The 21,193-nt window shown below is 40.8% G+C and overlaps 1 protein-coding gene and 1 pseudogene across 17 annotated transcripts in view; both read right to left on the bottom strand.

The window, feature by feature from the left end:
• The window catches only part of Afdn (afadin, adherens junction formation factor), a 135,729-nt gene that overhangs the window by 25,695 nt on the left and 88,841 nt on the right, over positions 1–21,193 (bottom strand). For all 17 annotated transcript variants that reach the window (XM_045159414.1, XM_045159420.1, XM_045159418.1 and 14 more), the window contains 3 exons: positions 20,450–20,553; positions 18,602–18,688; positions 262–327 (listed from right to left, as the gene is read on the bottom strand). In XM_045159414.1, the coding sequence (XP_045015349.1) occupies positions 262–327; positions 18,602–18,688; positions 20,450–20,553 (257 nt within the window). The remainder of the gene's footprint in view (positions 1–261; positions 328–18,601; positions 18,689–20,449; positions 20,554–21,193) is intronic.
• On the bottom strand, positions 8,322–8,724 carry LOC123463373 (annotated as a pseudogene).

Raw genomic sequence — 21,193 nt, 5'->3', positions numbered from 1 at the left:
ACCAGTCACTGAACTCACCGCTCACCACACTTCTATTCACACCAGCCACTGAACCCACCGCTCACCACACTTCTATTCACACCAGTCACTGAACTCACTGCTCACCACACTTCTATTCACACCAGCCACTGAACTCACCGCTCACCACACTTCTATTCACACCAGTCACTGAACTCACCGCTCACCACACTTCAATTCACATCAAACACTGAACTCATCACACACTCTACCTTCAATTGTGTCTTTAAAAATAATACTGACCACATCTGCAGCACCTCCTTTCACAACAGACTTGACATATATTCCCAGTTTGTCCTGACCAGCACCCTATATAAAACAAGATGAGAACAACACAATGAAAGTACATGGTAGGAATCACATCATGCACAAAAATGGAGCAAACATAAGAATCATCCAACATCTACACAGATATTCCTACGTCTCATTTTACATGCAAACTAAAACTATAAAAACTGTAGTAGAAAAACTAACACTCTATTTGGTAAAACTAAGGAAAACCAGTTGAAAATATTTCCATTTTACGGTTCCAAGTTTTGAAGAAAAATACTCTTGAAAAAATCAGTCCATTCATGAATGATTTGATGAGACTGTTACAATAGATTTGGAATTCTAAAGTAATTACTTAAGAACAGTCTAAACATCACAGATTCAGGCAGGTCAGAGACTACTTGCATATGTGCTATTAGACAAAAAATGTGGAGCAAAGCCACAGACTGTTACTAGAACATCTTCAGTGCCAGGGATGGGATACCTTCCAGTGAGTTGTTGGCCAGGGAAGTTAGTGATAACCTAAAATATTACAGGCCATTGCCGGGGTTCTTGGTTTCCCACTAGGACTAGATGTTAAGACCCTACTGCTGAAGATTCCACATGCTTGGGCTGCAACGTCGCTGAAAAATCCTGCTGGAGCTTAGCTGAAAACTTCCCCCGTGTACCCAGCTGACAGAAAGCTATGCTGCATGGAGCTTCGTGGGAGACAGAGAAGTCATCAGTGGAGATAAACAATAGTGGACACTGCAAGCCTGAAGTTGGGCCAGCCCAGCAAAATGAGCCAATGGGGCGGGGGGAACCAATCTCTCTCTGATTGGACTGGAGGGCCCACTCCACAGGACAGAATACTTGCCTGATACTGAAAAAGATATGATGGAAGAAGTCATGAACCCTAGGAGCGCAATGCCTGCGGTTGTGTGACTAAATGCATATACTATGCTCACCAAACTGCCCAGTAAGCACTCCTCTTAATGTTCATACCCATATATTAATGCTACTCTCACTTCTGGTTAGAGAAGTTTCTCTTTTCAGATGATAGTTGACCTCTGGAATGACTAAAAAGGCTCCCTAGTGCTGAGAAGAAGTGACAGAGAAATATTCAGCACTGAAACATCTCTATCACACCTTCCAAGGCTCAGGGTCTGTTGTGGAAGAGGTGGCAGAAATAATGTAAGAGCCAAAGGAAGGGTAGGACTTCTGACAGGACCCTTTTTCAGACACAAAATGGCCTGGATATCCATGATCTCACAGTGCCTGACACTACCTACACAAGACCATTGTAAAGGAGGAAAAGATAATGACATCAAAATAAAAGAGAGACTGATTGAAAGGGGGAGGGGATATGATGGAGTGGAGTTGCAAAGGGGAGAGTGGGGGGGATTATTATGGTTTATTATCTATAATTATGGAAGTTGGCAATAACAAAAAATAGCATGGGGAGATTTTACACAAAGTTTTATACTTAAAACAAAAAAGAACTACTGGTAAACAATAAGTGTTTAGTTATAAAAATATGTATAAGATCCTCTTTTAATTCATATGCTATAATCAAATAAATATGGAAAGAAAACCCAACACACATATGGCATTGTTACATTATGGAAAAAGTGATGGAATTATTTGAGAAAGACTTAGATAAATTCACAATTACAGAATCTTCAATACTGTATTGACATATCACAACTATAACAAAAAATGAACATGGTTGGTGAGTCACTGTCAAACAGACCCAAATACAAATCTTCAACTTTAGCAAAATGAGGAAGCTCTCTTGATGGCTTGTTTACTGTTCATGTCCCCATGATCCACCTGCCTATGGAAATGGCCTTTCCTTCCTGCTGCCTGTACAAGGAACAGCTGCCCCTGCCTGAGCACATGCTCAGGTACAAGCCTCTCTCCAACACTTCATGCTGGAGTGCCCTGGGCTGTGCCAGTCTTCCATATTTGGTTCCGAGACTTTCCTGCTGCCTCCTGCCTTCACCTGCCCTCCCAGAGAAAGGAAGATGACATCTATTCTTCAGTTGTGCCCATATGAGATTTAAAACTATGAACTATGTAAGCCAGGCATGGTAGTGCACGCCTCTAATCCCAGCACTCGGGAGGCAGAGGTAGGAGGAGTGCTGCAGAGTTCAAGGCCACCCTGAGACTACATAGTGAATTCCAGGTCAGCCTGGGCTACAGTGAGACCCGGCCTTGAAAAACAAAACAAAAACTATGTAAAATTAATTTGTCTTTGCAAACATGTAACTTTTCCAAAAGACCCTGCCCCCTTTCATTAAAGCAGCAGACTTATTAAATGACGAACGGACAGTCCTGACTGATTATGATTACTCTTTTCATCTTGCAAATAAATAGAACATGTAACATTTTAGACATCTGTAGACAAGTACATTTTATTATTTTTTATTTATATATCTACAAGGAAAGAGAGAGAGCAAGAGAAAGAATGGGTATACCAGAGCCTCTAGCCACTGCAAAGAACTCCAGATACATATGTCATTTTGTGCATCTGGCTTTATGTGGGTACTGGGGAATTGAACCTGGGTTGTAGGTTTTGCAGGCCTTAATTGCTGAGCCAGCTCTCCAGCCCCTAGACAAGTAAATTTTAAAATTACTTAGCCACACTGAGGCCTGCCCATTGAAACACAGAAGTTCCTTACAAATTTGGAGCGCTCACCACTTACCTGCTTATCTGACTAGAAATGATAATGTGAGTTATCCAAGGATTAAAAACAAAAATATGTAAAATTAATTTTAGAAGTATTAAACTCCTTTGTTTAGACCTTATTTCTAAATAACAGTGTACAATATACTCTAGCAAGAGATGACCAAACTCAAAAATTTATTAACATGCTGTACTTTTATAGACACATACAGAATGTAAGTGCATTTTATGTAGTTCTACCACTTTTCCTGTCATCTCACAGCACATCAGATACTACAAGCTGTGGTATAAGCCCTGTAATAAGCAATGCTAAAGTAGTGGCAGGGACACATGTAGCAGTTAAAGGTCTTGGTGAAATGGTAGATGGTTTGCAGCCCTGCTACCTAGCACAGCAGTCATTTAAAAGATATAATACAGGGCTGGAGAGATGGCTTAGCAGTTAAGCGCTTGCCTGTGAAGCCTAAGGACCCCAGTTCGAGGCTCGCTTCCCCAGGTCCCACGTTAGCCAGATGCACAGGGGGGCGCACGCGTCTGGAGTTCATCTGCAGTGGCTGGAGGCCTGGAGTACCCATTCTCTCTCTCTCCCTCTATCTGTCTTTCTCTCTGTGTCTGTCGCTCTCAAATAAATAAATAAATAAATAATTTTAAAAAAAGATATAATACGGAAAAGAATGTAAAACGTCTCATTAATGAGTTTCATATTGACTATAAGCTGAAGCAACGTTTTGAGAATATTAGATAAAATATAAAACCTGATGTTACTTTTAAAAAATGTAGCTAGTAGAAAAATTTAAATAACCTATGTAACTCACAATACTTCTACTGAATAGCACTACTCTGAAACAAGGATTTTCATAGCATGTACCTTGTAGTATTTTTTAAATAACCACAGGTATTAGTAATAAATTTATAATTATGCGGGTAACTGCCAAAACACTACCTTACCGTAATATGATATCTATGCTAAGGGCACAGTGATTTCTAACCATACAAAAAGTCACAGAGCCACTAATGTTGAAAGCAGATTATAAATAAGGCTAAGTAACTTTAAAATTTACTTGTCCAAGGGTATCTAAAATGTTACTTGTTCTATTCATTTGCAAGATGAAAAGAATAATCCCAACCACTACGGACTGCACATTTCTCATTTAACAAGTTAGCTGCTTTAATGAAAGGGGACAGAGTTTTTAGAAAACCATCACACACAAAGGCATGAGGCACTATAAAATTTTGCAAAATGTAATTTGGAAATTCATTTAAACAAACTTAAATACCAGAAGTAAAGTTTTTAAGTATTAAAAGCACACCTTGCCAATATGCACAGTGCAGTACCTGAGATTGGGGAGTGCAGCCTTGTGCCTTTGTGGAGATTTTGGAGCACAGGCTTATCTGGGAAGGCAAATGGGTGGGTCAGCGGTGGTGCCCAGCAAGACAAGGAGCTGGACACCTGAACACTTAGCAGCTATGCCTACGCGCTCAATGGTCTAGTCTTAAACTATATCTGGTGGCTGCTTTTCTTCCCAGTAAGAGGAAAAACATGGAGGTGAGGTGGCTAGTAAGGGAGAGGCAGGAGTACCTACCTCACCTTTAGCTGCAGAAATTCTGTGGGAAGGAGTGTGTGTAAAGGAAGGAAGGAAGGGAGGGAGGGAGGAAGGGGGAAAGAAAGAAAGAGACAAACAGACAAAGAAAGGGAGGGAATCATGCATGCATCAAGAAAACAGAAAAAACACCATGGTTATTTACATACTGCCTCCTACACCACTAGAGACTCATCCTACCTATGGGCTCTCTTGGGCCTCCGTTGAGATGAGAAACACCAAGAAGAAGGCTGCTCCAGTGGTTGGACGCTTTCTACATCTACCTCCTTCTCAGCAGCCTGGAAAAGGTACAGGTCAGCTCCCTCTCCAAGGGGAGGCAGGACTGAAGGGAGCCTGTGCTTTCCACAGCCTGGCTGCAAATCTTAAGTGTGTGGGAGTATGATGAGTAATAGCATAAAAACATCATTAAACACAATCCAAAAGAAAAAAAAAGCTGGAGGAAGTGGTGCCTGCCAAGCAGCATGGGCTCAGCCTCATTGTTTTTAGGTGGAGGCCCAGCCTGGACTCCCCAGCTGGAGCTGAGCACAATTGTGGGCTGGATAACCTAAGAGCCAGGAGTGGTGGGGACTCCCAAGGCTCGGCACTGCTCACTGTGTTTCCCTAGAGCCTTTCAGCTGCTTCATAGTGAGACAAACTAGCAAAGTTAAAAAATTTCAAAGGTCCTATTTTTGTATGGACTGCCTTGGTTTTTTCAATAATCAGCTCTAAAATACATTCCTCAAATGAATTCTATCCTCAGCAACTCTCAAAGCAAATGATAAATTATCGGAGTTGGTGTTACAAAGTAACTACACTTGAGCTCAACTCTAACCCAGCTGTTTCTTGTCTACCCTTTGTAGTAAGCACAAAAAACCCAAATACCAAAACAAAAGAATCCAACTGCACAAAAATCTACCACATCATCCATTTTCCCCCCTCCTCATGAAATGAAGATGAACTAGCTAATTCTGAAGCTGGATCCCACAGATGGACTGCATGACCCCTAAAAGAGCATTCAACCAACCCTACCCCTGTGTATGTTGGGGGTGGGGGTTCACCAGGAGGAAATGCAATCAGTTTTCCTGAAATGCTCAGTTAAGAGAGATGCCTGAGATTCCTTAGGAAACTCACCAAGGTCATACTATAGACAGCAGGCTGAGCTTTGCATGAGGGAAACAGGGCCAGGCAGAGGCCTTGTTTTCTGTATGCTTACATTATGAAAAGATGGCTCTTTAGAGGAAATTCTTGTTATATTATATTAATACTGCAACAGAATTCAGTAATAGCCAATCCCAGAAATCCATGCTTGGATAAATATTCTAAAATCAGTGATTGAATTGTCCTTTTATGTAATTTACTATTTTGTTTTTTGATACAAAAGTAAAACATATGGTTTCAAATTCAAACAACAGCCATGAGGACACTGTGTCATTTCATTGAACAGTGAGACCCTGGCATTTCCATGAAAGATATTTCCATCTAGAGTGGGTACTTTAGAATAGAACTTTAAAAGGAGCCATCTCCTAAGCTAATTTCTTTGATCAGGTCTTTCCCACGTTGGGTAGTAAGGTCATTAAAGAGCACAATGTCAAGTCCTTCAGGACTAATTATAGTCCATGTTATTCTTCAAACAGTGACAAGTTCTATTAATGAACACTGCTTACGCTCCCATGTTTAAAGCACAGAAATCTTGTAGTTTCAACTACTATTTAAGAATTTAAAATTCACCCAGCGTGGTGGTGCATGCTTTTATTCCCAGCACTTTGGAGGCAGAGGTAGGAGGATCACCATGAATTTGAGGCCACCCTGAGACTACATACTGAATTCCAGGTCAGCCTCAGCTACAGTGAAACCCTACCTTGGGAAAAAAAAAAAAAAAGAACTACTTAAAATTCAGTGTTCAAAAATACAACTCCAACACCTTTAAAGTATTGAATACCTTCTACTTTTTGAGAAAATTATGTAACATCCTGAATGCTCCTTAAATCGTCATTTTATGTTCTCTTAAAAAAAAAAGACTTGGGTTGGAGGTATGGGTTAGTGGTTAAGGCACTTGTTTGCAAAGCCAAAGGACCCAGGTTTGATTCCCTAGGACCCACATAAGCCAGATGCACAAGGGGATGCATACTTTTGGAGTTGGTTTGCAGTGGATGAAGGCCTTGTTGCACCCATTTCTTTTCTCTAACTAATAAATAAAACAAATACATTTTTTTAAAGGTAGGGCCTCACTCGGGTCCAGACTGAGCTGGAATTAACTATGTAGTCTCAGGGTGGCCTTGAACTCACGGCGATCCTCCTACCTCTGCCTCCAGAGTGTTGGGATTAAGGGCGTGCGCCACCATACCCGGCAAAATAAATATTTTTTAAATAAAGATTTTAGAGGAAGCCTATTGAAAAAGAAGATGCATGATAGGTATTTGACTATAATATGTTCGTGGCAAACTACAGCAGCAATTATCATTGTTTAAAGTAATTTCCACTATATTGTAACCAGCAATATTAAAACAGTACAGCTTTTTCCAACCTAGACTAGAAAGCAGAAAGATTTTACATTTTTATAAATTTTAAGATTTGCAACAGAGAGAACCACTACCATCTGCATTTGTAATTATAGCTACATTACATGGTTTGTTCTTCATGAGCAAGTTAACTATTAACAGGTTTAAACAAGTCACAGTGGAAGGAAAGCATTCTTTAAAGATCACAGTTTGCACAAGAATATCAAGGACAACGCCCTGAAGAAACTCACCACTGACTCTGCCCTTCCAACAACAGAGAGCCACATTTTCATCTAGAAGATACGACTGCCTTGAGCTGGAGCAGCCACCGACACAGCTGCTTCTCAAGAGCAAACGGCCATGTGCTGAGCTGGGTGTAGTGTGACACTCAACACTGGCCAGACCCAATGCAACCATGTCTCTTATGCAACCAACCAGTCACTGTGTCCTCTATTAAACTTTAAAAAGAACTAGAAAAACAAGAAGGAAATTGTTTGTATTTTAAAGATTCAAATTAAACAGGAAGAATTGGCACTATGCTATCCACAGACAAGTAAGAAGAAACATAACTCTCCAAAAGCAGTGTCTCAGAAAGTAAACCGCAAGCCCATACTGCTTCCAAATCATCTGGATTTCATAAAGCTTAACCACTGTGTGGGAGGCAAGGCGGAGAATTTAACATCAAAACATGGTTTGGGCTATGGCAGCAGAGCCACACACCAATTAAAAAAGGAAAAGGGCCTGGGTTCACAAAAGAGTTGTAGCAAATGGCAGAATCACAGACACGAGAAGGTGGGCTGGGTGGGACAAGAATCACAGGAGCAGACATCTGAGGGTGCTGTGGTGCAGGGCTCAGGACTGGGTGCGAGTGCTTTTCATGGCTTAAGGCCGTTGCCAGTCTTAAAGCACAGAAACAGGCCTTCAGAGTGGAGTGATGAGTGTACCTGTGGAGCCCAGAACGAAGCACATCCCACAAAAGGCTTTGCAGGAGGCAGTGCTGGCCTTCTGAACTGCTAAAGGTCCTGATACTGCCCTGCCCTGTACTTAACATGTGCCCTGAAATCTCTACAAGAAGTCAGCTGCCTCACCGTGACCTGCACAGACCCAGGCATTCCATCTGCACCCGGCTGTCCAGGCTGAGTGCACATAGCAGGTGATGCCAGCTTTCTCTCCCTGGGTCTTTCTTCCCAGTACCACAAACATGATAAAGTGGGTAAATAGCACAATGAACTGTTACTCCTCTGCCTTATTTCAAAACAGATGCTAAAATAGTATTTTTTTTTCAGTATTTCATTCATTTATTTTACTCCCTTCAAGCATAATAATATGATATCCAAATTTTGTCTTAAATGGTGGATCTGTAAACACAGGCTTATCCATCCCACTTACAGGCAAGTCAAATGCTGCTTCTTGAAAGGGTCCTACCATGGACCCTCTGGTCATCCAACCCAAGCTGCCCCCTGCCTGGCTTTATCTTCTCTATTCTGTGTGGCCACCTCACTGAATCTCATTCCAGACTTTATCTTTTCCATGGCCTCCATGGTTTTGCTGTGTTTTTCACATAGAATGTGTCTGACCTTTACTGCATTGCCACCACCTTTTGGGCCCTAAGCCTTCTTGTCAGCACTGTCACTCCAGAGGCTCCACCCTCTTTCCTCCCTTTTCCAGAGCTGCTTTTCCCTTTGGGCGGCATCTTCTACACTTGCCACTGATTTTTTTCATATATGTAAATAGCACACTGTCCAATTAACAGACCTCTTTTAGTTATTTACTTTAGAACACCCATATGCTAATTCCATACTTTATCTCTGACTCTAACCGTTTGAATGCCACGGTTTCCACTCGAATTCCACTTTTTCTGCTAGAAAATACATGCTAGTCTTACCAGGATCCCCAAATATCAAGTGTGACATTTCAAACCTGAACTTTTGATTTCCCTACCACCAACCGCTGCCCCATTGTAGGTTCCTATCTTTGACAGGCCTGTCTTCAATACCCAGCTGCTCAAGTCACAACCAGGATTCATTTCCATATTTCCCTTTTGACTTGACACACTCAACTCATCCCATCTGGCTACTGTCATACAACAAGTGTCTATCAGCCCTGATCATGAATCAGAAGTTGCCAACCCTTCAACAGGACACAAGAGCAAGGCCCTGCTCTCACAGAGATTTGTACTTCAACAGCTCAGGCCTCAGCCCACACGGCATGCCACTCCAACTACCAGGACTGCTCGGCTGGGCAGCGCAAACAGAAAGACTTTATATTAGCTCCTTTTCTCATTGCTATGACAAATTATCTGACCAAAGCATCTTAAGGAAGGGTTTATTTTGGCTTATGGTTTGAAAGAATACAACTCATCATGGTGGGGAAGACATGGCAGTGGGAACATAAGGTGGCTGGTTGCACTCTATTTATAGTCAGGAAGTAGAGATGAATGTTGGTGCTCAACTCAATTCTTTTTCCCCCTTATCACTCATTCCAGATCCCTGTCCATGAAACAGCAAGGTCCACATCCAGGGCATGTCTTCCTCAGTTAAGCCTCGCTGCAAATGTCCTCATAGGCATACCCAGGGATGTTATTCTAAACATGGTCAAACTGAGAGTGCAGAGTAATGTTCACAGCCTGTAATCCACTCCAGGGATAGCACAATCTTGACATATTCTGCCTTCATTTAAACCTCTCCAAAGGCTCCTGTTTTACCATAACAAAATGCAAGCCCTGCTGAGACTCACCTTCACAAGCCTGTACCTCAGAGGCTAGCTGGTAACCCAGCACTTGGTCTGGAAAATGTTACTGGAACACAGCCATGCTCAGTAATCCATGGACTGTCCTATGGCTGCTTGCACAGTATGACAATATGATAATTCGGTGACACAAAGTCCATATAGCATGCAAGGTATAGCATGTTTATAGTCTGGACCCTGTGAAAACTCTGTCTACCTTTTCTGGTCTGGCTTGCCTCTCGACCTCTCAGTCAACTTCTCTTACTGCCTGTACTCCCACTGCATTGGGCTTACTTTCTTTTTTATTTTTTGTTATCTTTTCACAATTTTTATTAACATTGTCTATGATTATAAAAAATATCCCATGGTAATACCCTCACCCCCTCATCCCTGCACTTTTCCTTTTGAAATTCCATTCTCCATCATATTACCTCCCCATCTCAATCACTCTACTTACATATATACAATATCAACCTATTAAGTACCCTCCTCCCTTCCTTTCTCTTCCCTTTATACCTCCTTTTTAACTTACTGGCCTCTGCTACTAAGTATTTTCCTCCTCATGCAGAAGCCCAATCATCTGTAGCTAGGATCCACATGAGGGAGAACATGTGGCACTTGGCTTTCTGGGCCTGGGTTACCTCACTCAGTATAATCCTATCCAGATCCATCCATTTTTCTGCAAATTTCATAACTTCATCTTTCTTTACTGCTGAGTAGAATTTCATTGTAAAAATGTGCCACATCTTCATTATCCACTCATCAGTTGAGGGACATCTAGGCTGGTTCCATTACCCAGCTATTATAAACTGAGCAGCAATAAACATGGTTGAGCACGTACTTCTAAGGAAATGAGATGAGTCCTTAGGATATATGCATAGGAGTGCTATAGCTGGGTCATATGGTAGATCAATCTTTAGCTGTTTTAGGAACCTCCACACTGATTTCCACAATGGCTGAACCAGATTACATTCCCACCAGCAGTATAGAAGGGTTCCTCTTTTTCCACATCCCCGCCAACATTTATGATCATTTGTTTTCATGATGGTGGCCAATCTGACAGGAGTGAGATGGAACCTCAATGTGGTTTTAATCTGCATTTCTGTGATGACTAGTGACGTAGAACATTTTTTTAGATGCTTATATGCCATTCGTATTTCTTCCTTTGAGAATGCTCTACCTAGCTCCATGGCCCATTTATTGATTGGCTTATTTTATTCCTTATCATTTAACTTTTTGAGTTCTTTGTATATCCTAGATATTAATCCTCTATCAGATATTTTTTCCCATTCTGTAGGTTGCCTCTTTGCTTTATTTACTGTGTCCTTTGCAGTGCAAAATCTTTGTAATTTAATGAGGTCCCAGTGATTAATCTGTGTTTTCATTGCCTGAGGAACTGGGGTTGTATTCAGAAAGTCTCCATAACCAGTATGTTGAAGGGTTTCCCCTACTTTTTCCTCTAGCAGTTTCAGAGTTTCAGGTCTGATGTCAAGGTCTTTTATCCATTTGGACTCAATTTTTGTGCATGGAGAAAGAGAAAACTCTATTTTCATCCTTCTACAGATATATATCCAGTTTTCCCAACGCCATTTGCTGAAGAGGATGTCTTTTCTCCAATGACTGTTTTTGGCATTTTTATCGAATATCAGGTGGCTATAGCTACCTGGACTTACATCTGGGTCCTCTATTCTGTTCCATTGATCTACATGTCTGTTTTTATGCCAGTACCATGCTGTTTTTGTTACTATGGCTCTGTAGTATAGGTTAAAATCAGGTATGGTGAGACCACCAGCCTTATTTTTGTTGCTCAGTATTATTTTAGATATTCAAGTTTTTTTGTGATTCCAAATGAATTTTTGGATTGTTTTTTCTATTTCCATGAAGAATGTCTTTGGAATTTTGATAGGGATTACATTAAATGTGTAAATTGCTTTTGGTAAGATTGCCATTTTCACAATATTGATTCTTCCAATCCAGGAACAAGGGATGTTTCTCCACTTTCTGGTTTCTTTTGCAATTTCTCACTTGAAAGTTTAAGTTCTCATTGTAGAGAATCCTTACTTCCTTGGTTAGCTTTATTCCAAGGAACTTAATTTTTTTTTTTAATTGATGCAATTGTGAATGGGAGTGATTCTGATTTCATCCTGTGTGTTTGTTGTTAGCATATATGAAGGCTACTGATTTCTGTGTATTTATTTTGTATCCTGCTACACGGATGTAGATTTTTATCAGCTCTAACAGTTTGCTGGTAGTCTTTAGGGTCCTTTATGTATAGAATCATGTCATCTGCAAATAATGATAACTTGATTTCTCTGGGCTTGGTCAGGATGAATGATCTTTTTGATATATTCTTGTATTCTGTTTGCCAATATTTTGTTGAGAATTTTTGCATCTATGTTCATGAGGGAGATTGGTCTATAATTTTCTTTTTTTGTTCTATCTTTGCCTGGTTTTGGTATCAGGGTGATACTGGCTTCATAGAAGGAATTTGGTAGAATTCCTTCTTTTTCTATTTCCAGGAAAAGCTTAAGAAGCAATGGTGTTAGCTCTTCCTTGGAGGTCTGGTAAAATTCAGTAGTGAATCCATCTGGGCCTGGGCTCTTTTTAGTTGGGAAATTATTGATAACTGTTCGGATCTCCATGCTTGTTATAGGTCTATTTAAGTGATTAATCTCATCTTGATTTAATTTAGGTAGGTCATATAAATCAAGGAAATCATCCATTTCTTTCAGATTTTCATACTTTGAGGAGTATATGCTTTTATAGTATATCCCTATGATTTTTTGAATTTCTCTGCAATCTGTTGTGATGTTACCTTTTTCATCTCTGATTTTATTAATTTGTGTCTCTTCTCTCTTTCTTTTGGTCAGATTTCCTAAGGGTTTATCAATCTTGTTTATCCTTTCAAAGAACCAACTCTTTGTTTCATTAACTTTTTGGATTTTTTTTTTGTTTCTATTTCATTAAATTCTGCCATAATCTTTATTATTTCTTCCCATCTACTGATTTTTGGTTTGCCTTATTCTTCTTTTTCCAAGGCTTTAAGTGAAGCATTAGGTCGTTTACTTGCAACCTTTCCCTTCACGTTCCTAGAGTTTGCGGAGAGCTCCAGTGTGAGTGGAAGCTCCCCTTACCTGGCTTTTTCCTGCGGTTTGAGCTGATCCTGGTGGCTTTCTGGTGTGCTGCTGGCACCGCGGTTGGTGGATCTGCCAGGGTCGCTTTTGCCGGCCTGTGAGGGCTCTGGATCTCTTCTACTTCTCCACTGCTGTTCCAATTTCCTAAACACCTCACTTTTTAGTAAAAGTGTGTATTTTGCTCAGTTGTTTTTTTTTTTTGGTCTTTTTGGTCTTTTTCCTCCCTAGGCTGTTTTGGCATGGTGCCTACGCTGCCATCTTAACCAGAAGTCCTATGGGCTTACTTTCTAAGGGCCAACTTTAACCTAGCCATCCTTAGTTACTCCTTCATGTTTCAGCTCTCAAGCCACTTCCTCAACTTCCTCCTTCCTGAGCCCTTGAAAACTAGAATTCAGGCATCCAGTAACTATTCCTATATAGGATAATCTTTAATGCTAGGTACCTCGTTACCCCCACCTTTCATTCCTCAAGTGAACGAAAGGTATATATTGAAAAAGCAGCTACTTAGGATTACTGATATTCTTGGCAAGGGAACAAAACTTACTAGGTAAAACATAACGTTCATGAGAGTCAAACACACTTAATCTCATTAAAATTTATTTTATAGTCTGAGAAATCATTTAGGAGTAACTCAATATTCTTTTTCAGAAATTTCTTTACCTTTTCTTCTAGCTTTAAATGTATACACAGTGACTACCGTGAAAATATAAACAAACTGAAAACCACCTTCTTTGTAGTTCCTCTCGTGAAAGGAGCAGTATGGGCAGCCTCCAGCCCTCCCCTGAGTATGAGGCAGGTGCAAACTGGCAGTGCTGTACCCCTTGAGCTCTGCTGCTCTGTGCCCTGTTCTGAAGAGGAAAGCCATCCATGTCCCTTTCTCCAGGAGGGCTATGAAGAGTGAGGTGCTGAGTAAAGAATGACAGGCAAGGTGAGAAAACTTAGGAGTTGAGGGTGGGTGGGCCCAGTGAAGATGTACGCATCAAATCTGGTGATCCTCTTTGGACTTCTGTTTAAGTCTGTTGTTACTAAGCCCAGCTCTGTGGTTATGCATCCCAGCTTGGAGAACCATTAACACAGTCATTCCCAGAGCTTCCTACAAATGTTTCAAAATGTCTTTGGAAGAACAGAAGTCAAAACAAACCCTAGATTAAAACTGAAAGGTGAAGAATACTTTACCATAGTGGACATTTAATTTCTTTTCCAGAGGAGCTATTATTTTAGTAATCAGCCACTGCTCTCAACTCAGTGCATATTAGTAACATGAAACTGATCTTAAAACTACTCTGTATCTTGAAGCTAATCCTGCAGACTTCTTAGGTGTACTGGGCTCAGGGAATTGTTAGTCACTATGCTATGCTGACACCCGTGGTAACCTCTTGTCATAAAACAGAAATCTTTTGTAGCAGCAAAGATTGCAGATATGCTATTTTTATGACAGAATCTTTCTGCAGATGATGTGGAGGGAAGGCAGTTTTCCTTAAAGGCTACCTTTTATGTGAGCAAGTGCCAAGAAGACATGTAGCCACTCAGAAAAGGAGTGATCAGCTGGGCTGGAGTAGAGGGGCTGACCAAATGCAAGGTCTACAATATAGCACAAAGAGGGGCAGAGTGCAAACTGCACTGGATGCCAGCAGACAGGCCAGATATCAGCAGTTCAAGCAGCCAGGGTTCCCAGGACCAGGACAATTGGCAGCTGCAGCCTGCCTGGCCCTCTTAGCCACAAATCTGCATACTAGCCCAACACCTGCTTCATTCCTTCCCCTCTCTCCCAAGTAGGCAGCACCTTCCTCCAGGGCTCCTAGTGGTAGGTTACAGGTTCCCCACTTGCTCATTATCTGACTTTTTCTGAAACTTGAGGTAAACATAGCACAGGGTGTTACCCTTTCCTATGGCCTCTCACTTGCACCTCCACATAACCAAACCAAGGTTGGGCTGTGACTTGCAGGTTGGATCACTGCCCTAACTGCCCATCTGACACCTGGCTACCTGACAAGGGAGGACAAAGGTCAGCATCAGACAAACAACCAGAGACACAGGAGCAGCAGTCCAGGATGCCGGGTGGAGTCCAAGCCCGGGGCTTCCCTCCCTGCTGTTAAGGAAATGCTGGCTCCTTGTGTCAGGATACCATACCAGGGAGACTAGAAACCCTAAAACAGACTTGAATTTACAGAACAAGTTTTTCTACACTGAGAGACTTTTCTTAGTTATAAGAATGGTGACTTATGGGCTGGAGAGATAGCTTAGCGGTTAAGCGCTTGCCTGTGAAGCCTAAGGACTCCGGTTCAAGGCTCGGTTCCCCAGGTCCCACGTTAGCCAGATGCACAAGGGGGCGCATGCGTCTGGAGTTCGTTTGCAGAGGCTGGAAGCCCTGGTGAGCCCATTCTCTCTCTCTCCCTCTATCTGTCTTTCTCTCTTGTCTGTCGCTCTCAAATAAATAAAAAAAAATTAAAAAAAAAAGAAAAAAAAAAAAAGAATGGTGACTTATGATGGTTACTGCCCTGTACCCGACTCTCCAGTATGAAAAGTATTTAGAAAAGGATTATGTATGTACACAACAGAAGTACACAAGTTATGGCTTCTTTTTTGTTTTTCTTTGCAGTGCTAGAGAGTAAATCCAGAGCTTCATACATGCTGGGTGATTTATTTCACCACTGAGCTACTGCTTTAGCCAGAAGTCAAGTCTTCCCTGTATATTTGAGAGGGGCAGACTAATCTGTGATCTTGGGTTTTCCCTGCTGAAAATAGGCACCAATTCCGGTGTTAAGTACAGAATGCATTTTCTGGGCTAGCAGTTTTCTTTCACATCTTCAAATGCTGAGTTACAGATCAAGTGAATGACAGTGTCTGGAATGTATTTGACTTGTAAGCATGACAAATCAAGTGAGCAGGAGTGCTGGGCTGTGAGGTGGGATCAGAAACTCAGGATTTTCGCTGTCTGTCTCAGCTGATTCCATGTGACTGGGAGCTTCAGAGAAGGCCTATTATGCCCACCACATGGGTTCCTGCAGCCCCAGGCCTGCCTTTCTTTTTCTTTTCTTTTTTTTTTAACTTATTTTATGTTATTTATTTTAGAGAGAGAAAGAGGCAGATAGAGAGAAAGGGCACACCAGGGCCTTCAGCCACTGTAAATGAACTCCAGATACATACATCACTTTGTGCATCTGGTCTTAGGGAAAGCATACCTGGTGGCAGACACACTCCTTAACTGCTAAGCATCTCTCTAGCCCAGTCCCAGGCCCTTCTGATTAGCTCTGCCAGCATGCCCATGTGAAGCTTTATCAGTTACCAGTGCCATCACAAGCTCCTGTTTCAGATCCTGCATTTCACTATGAGGCCAATAAGGCAAATGCAGACTCCTCTAGTTGTCAACCAAGAGCCCTCCCCACCTCTGCTTTCCTTGAAGAAGCAGGCTTATTCAGTCATGGCTCACACAACACTGCCCTCCCCTGCTTATGTTGTCACTACTTTACACAACATGACTCCCTGCGGTCTTTTTCTCAGCGACCTATAGTCCAAGGATGCTGAAATCCCACTTCCTTCACTATGCCCTGTGCCTACTTTGACAGTCCCACAATGCTAAAATCCTCCAACAGTTTCATAGGATTCACACTGATATTGGTACTAGTACAATTATGTCTAACAAATGTTCCTCACAGCTATGTCAATATTAATCTAATGCAGTTCATAATGTAGCTTATTAATAAATTAATTTTCAGGATTAAAGATGCAAGATGGCATCAGATATCCAGACCTTAAACATAAAAAGTATTATTCACTTTACAACTTTTTTGTTGGTTCTACTATATGCAAAGGAATGTATTAGGGAGTGCGGAACTACAGAAAAAAAATGCTAGTTGTCTAATAGAAATAATCACAGCAGAACTCCTAAAGATTAAATTTCATCTATGCAAAGTGCAGGACAAAAAGGCACAGAAGGACCTGCCCTCGCCCAGGGGAAATCCACAGGAGGGTGAGCTGCCAGGAACATTCTGGCGAAGAACAACAGACAATGCTTGCATTGTAGTAGCATTTTTGCTTTGCTTTGTTTTGACCGGCTCTCACGATACATTCCAGCTTCCAGCCTCTGCCACCACGCCTAACCTAAGCCTAGTTTTGAAAAGTAACATTAAAAAAAAAAAGTAACATCCGTGGCAAAGACTCAAGAAGAAAGAGAAGTACATACAGACCCCTACATTAGGAAGGCCTGGGTACCACTGGGCCCAAGGACTTAAGAGCCATGATCTTGGGAGTTTTCCTTCTTGTGCATGTGTTTGGTACAATGCCAACCCCATGATCCTTTTCTTTTTCAAAAAATTTATTTATGAGAGAATATGAATATGATGGGTGCACCAGGGTTTCCAGCCACTGCAAACAAACTCCAAAAGCATGTGGTGCATCTGACTTATGTGGGTCCTAACCTGGGTCCTTTGGTTGTGCAAGCAAGTACCGTAACTGCTAAGCCATCCCATGACCTTTATGTCTCATGTCAAGTGCACTATGTGCAAGTCATAGAGGTAAGAGGCTTAGTGAAACCTTTAAGACACCACAATAGGAATGCTAGGATTACAAGTGACAATTTCCAAGTAATATTCAGAATAATAAAATTCTTGTGTAGATCAGTTATCATTAATTATTGACTTAAAAACATTTCTCAGAATATACTAGTAGCATATAACTCAGCAGGCTCTTCTTTCATTCTATGTGTTCTCTAGACAGGGACACAGATCTAAGGTGTTATTTTAAGCAAATTATTAGCACCACTAAATAAATTATTAAATTCTTGATAAAAATCACATTTGAAATACAGATGCCAATGGAACTCATGTGACATGAAAACCAAAGGAGAGATTATCTAGTAAAGAAAGGGAACAGGAACAAGGGGAGGGTAGCGGAGGAAGGGGACAAATTATAACAGAGTGACACATGTATATGAAAATGCCACAATGAAAGTCATTACTTTATATGCTAACTGAAAAAATTCATAGAAAACAGAAAAGAAATCCTATTGGTTCCACTGAAAATACCTGACTTTGATTCCCAACTTAAGTTTAGAATGAACAGACAGACTCCAGTACCCATTGTCACTCCCATTCATACTATTAATTTACAAGACAGGCATTTTAACCAGCTAAACCATGGAGTCCACATCACACTGTTAATTGAAAGTAACAAGATGATGATCAGTGAGGTTTCCATACCCTGCAACTAGCTAGTAGGTGAAACGACTCAAATTCCAAGAGACTGAGCAGGCGTTACGCAGAGAGCATCCGAGACAGGTACACAGCCACATGCTAGGCTCTAGTTCAGAAGGGAACACCTGGAGACTATAACCAGACTTGTGTTGTTACTAGGTCCCTGTGACTTGAATGTACACTGAAGGATGAGGCCATATACGTGTCATGATGAGGTAACAAATTTGTGTCTGTTTCTCTTTTGCCCATACTTGTTTCCACTGTGGTGACCACCAAGTCTTGATGGTCCCTTTACACTATGTTCCTGAGACCATCTGCTCCACCTCAGGGACCATCCACTCCAGCAACAATCTCAAGAGAAGAAGCACCCCTTCAACCACCACCAGGAGTACAGCGACTTCCTTCTGATAGCGTGTTCCTTTCTGCAGGCTCAGGTGGTGGCAGAGCCCTCCTACCACCCACCAGGTGACAGTCAGGGAAGGGAGGGGCCAGCTCTCCCAGGCCCCTCCCTGCCTACCTTTGCTGCAACGATGCTCAGACCCATTCCATTCTGCTTCTTTAGGGTCACCGTGATTATCTCAGGCTCTTTCCTGAGGGGCTGGGCCTAACAGACAAAACCAGAGGCTTACTTTTCAGCTACAATGAGAGATCTCCCGCCAAGTTAGAAAGCCAATTAAATGAAAAGGGAAAGAGAATAAAATAAAGAATCCATCAACTTGGGTGCTCTTCATGCGTTCATCTGGAAAAGCTAAACTATTGATACATTTGACTAGAGTGTAGAAGGTAAAACTCATCACAAATGCTATGTAAGTGATATTTTAAGAAATTTATAAAATGACATTAAGCTGCATTATTATCTGGTTGGAAAACATGATTATAAAGACAAAATCCAAAACCTACCTTATTATCTCTCAAAATAAACTGTGAGGCTTTTGTTTTGTCCCTTCCCCCTTCCAGAACAAAAAAATTAAAGTTATGTTATACTGCCCGAGGAAGATAACAAAAAACTGATATAGCAAAGATGACCTAACATCTTTGCTTCTTTGGGAAAAGCCATCAGTCATTTTATTTTAAAAGGCAAAAACAAAATAGCCACAGGATGTATGTAACAGCATTCCTATCCCTGGGCTGGGTGATCAACCCTAAGGGACTTCATAGATTCAAAGAGAGACTGAAAATGAGATCACCCTCTGAAACTAAGCTCATACCAAAGAGTGAACAAAATTAAAGAATAAAATCAACATTAATCTGGCATATACATGAAGGAGCAATTTAACTACTAAAATGCACACTGCCATGAACTTATTAGCTTTACACATGGCTTTTAATTAAGAAGGCAAAGCATCAAAATTTTGGGAAGAATGAAACATAATCAGGTGATGTCAAAATTATCTTATTTTTAAAATAAATTCCAGAAATCTGTCTCCTCAGGGATCACAGAATAAGCTAGAGTCAATCAATCGGTGACTCTAAGAAGGAACTTGTTTTCCTACAAAACCTGGCCATCAAAAGTTGCTGCTGTTACTTCAGATGTGACCCCCCCCCCCCAACAAAAAGCTTACGAAGGCCAATAAAAAGCCTTATAGGTATGGTTAAAATGAGATCACATATGTGGTGGTTAACAGAGCAACTATCTATTTACTTTTCGAAGATAGCTCTGATACATGCTCAAACATAAAGTACTTTGAATTCAATATAGAGTAAAGCATCCTTTTATCTAAAACTGTTTATTTTTTGAAATATTTTATTTATTTTTATTTGGGAGAGAAAGAGAGAGAGAGGGAGGGAGAAAGAATAGGTGTGCCAGGACCTTCAGCCACTGAAAACGAAATCCAGATGCATGCACCACCTGTGCATCTGGCTTTACGTCAGGAATTGTGAACTCCGGTCTTTAGACTTTGCAGGCAAGTGCCTTAACTGTGGAGCCATCTCTCCTGCCCTAAAACTGTTTGAAGCAAAACAGAATTTTTCTTAAGATGTATGAAACACCTTACTAACACTGTAAAACATAAAAAGTATTACTGAATGATTTGCTGACTAAAAAATAAAATAATTTTGCCAATGAACCATTTTTTCTAATGAAATTGTTAAGGCTACTATATTAATAATTTTAATAGTATATATAAGGCTGCCACCAATGTGAGCAGAAGTAGTCTTTATTTTAAAAAGTACCAGTTGTTACTATCCAAAACTGTACAGATATGCCCCATGATGGGGTTTGGGGTAGGGGGATATGTATCTATATAAGTCATGGTTTTAAGATGGTTAAATCAAATTTGTACTTCAGTGTGATTTGAAAGTTTTCAGCATAAGCACAGGAGAAATTTGTATCATTAGGAATCTGTTCCATGTTCAAAATACTTGCCAGTTCTGTGTTCTCACGCAGCAGGTGGCTTTCATAATCTGCTCCTTCAAAATATATTGTCCAAGTTCCTGGTGAATGTGTGTGAGGAATTAACCTGCAAAATCCTAAGAAGGAAATATCAAGTTATAGAACAGAAAAAAAAACCATACCAAAACTCAATATACAAGATTTTCAACAAGGGAAGCAAGATAAATATGTGTTAAATATGTATACACAAGGTTTCACTGTGTATCCCAGGCTGGCCTGCAATTCATGATCATCTTGCCTCACCCACCTAAGGGCTTAATTTCTGGTGATTTTATTTATCTTTCAAATGCTCTGCCTTCAGTCCCTCTCTCTGAAAGCTAGGTTGTCACATGCTTAGTTGTATTATTTGTCTGGATCTACAAGGAAAGGGACAGTGAAGCTGGGACACTCCCTCCTGTGTCTCAGATATTCTTTTCTCCTCCTCCTGTAAGAAATTAGTGATTTGCTCTATAGTTACTTTTTTTGCAGAACAGAAGACCCTTAATGACATACAGACAGTGAACAAAGGGAAACTCAGAGAGCCAGAGAATGACACAGATACGCTACCAGCCTACCACATCAGACACCATGTTAGAAGACATGTATTAGACTTAGATAACTACTTCGGGGTTGGGAGAATTCCTTCTTGCAACTTTTTGTCCAAATTTTCTAATAAGCTCCTATTTGTGGACATCTTATAAATTAATTTTACTATCATTATATGTCTTAAAGAATACT

This window comes from Jaculus jaculus, chromosome 9 (genome assembly GCF_020740685.1).
Source record: "Jaculus jaculus isolate mJacJac1 chromosome 9, mJacJac1.mat.Y.cur, whole genome shotgun sequence".
Lineage (NCBI taxonomy): Eukaryota > Metazoa > Chordata > Mammalia > Rodentia > Dipodidae > Jaculus > Jaculus jaculus.
This window is presented reverse-complemented; position numbering and strand designations above follow the sequence as displayed.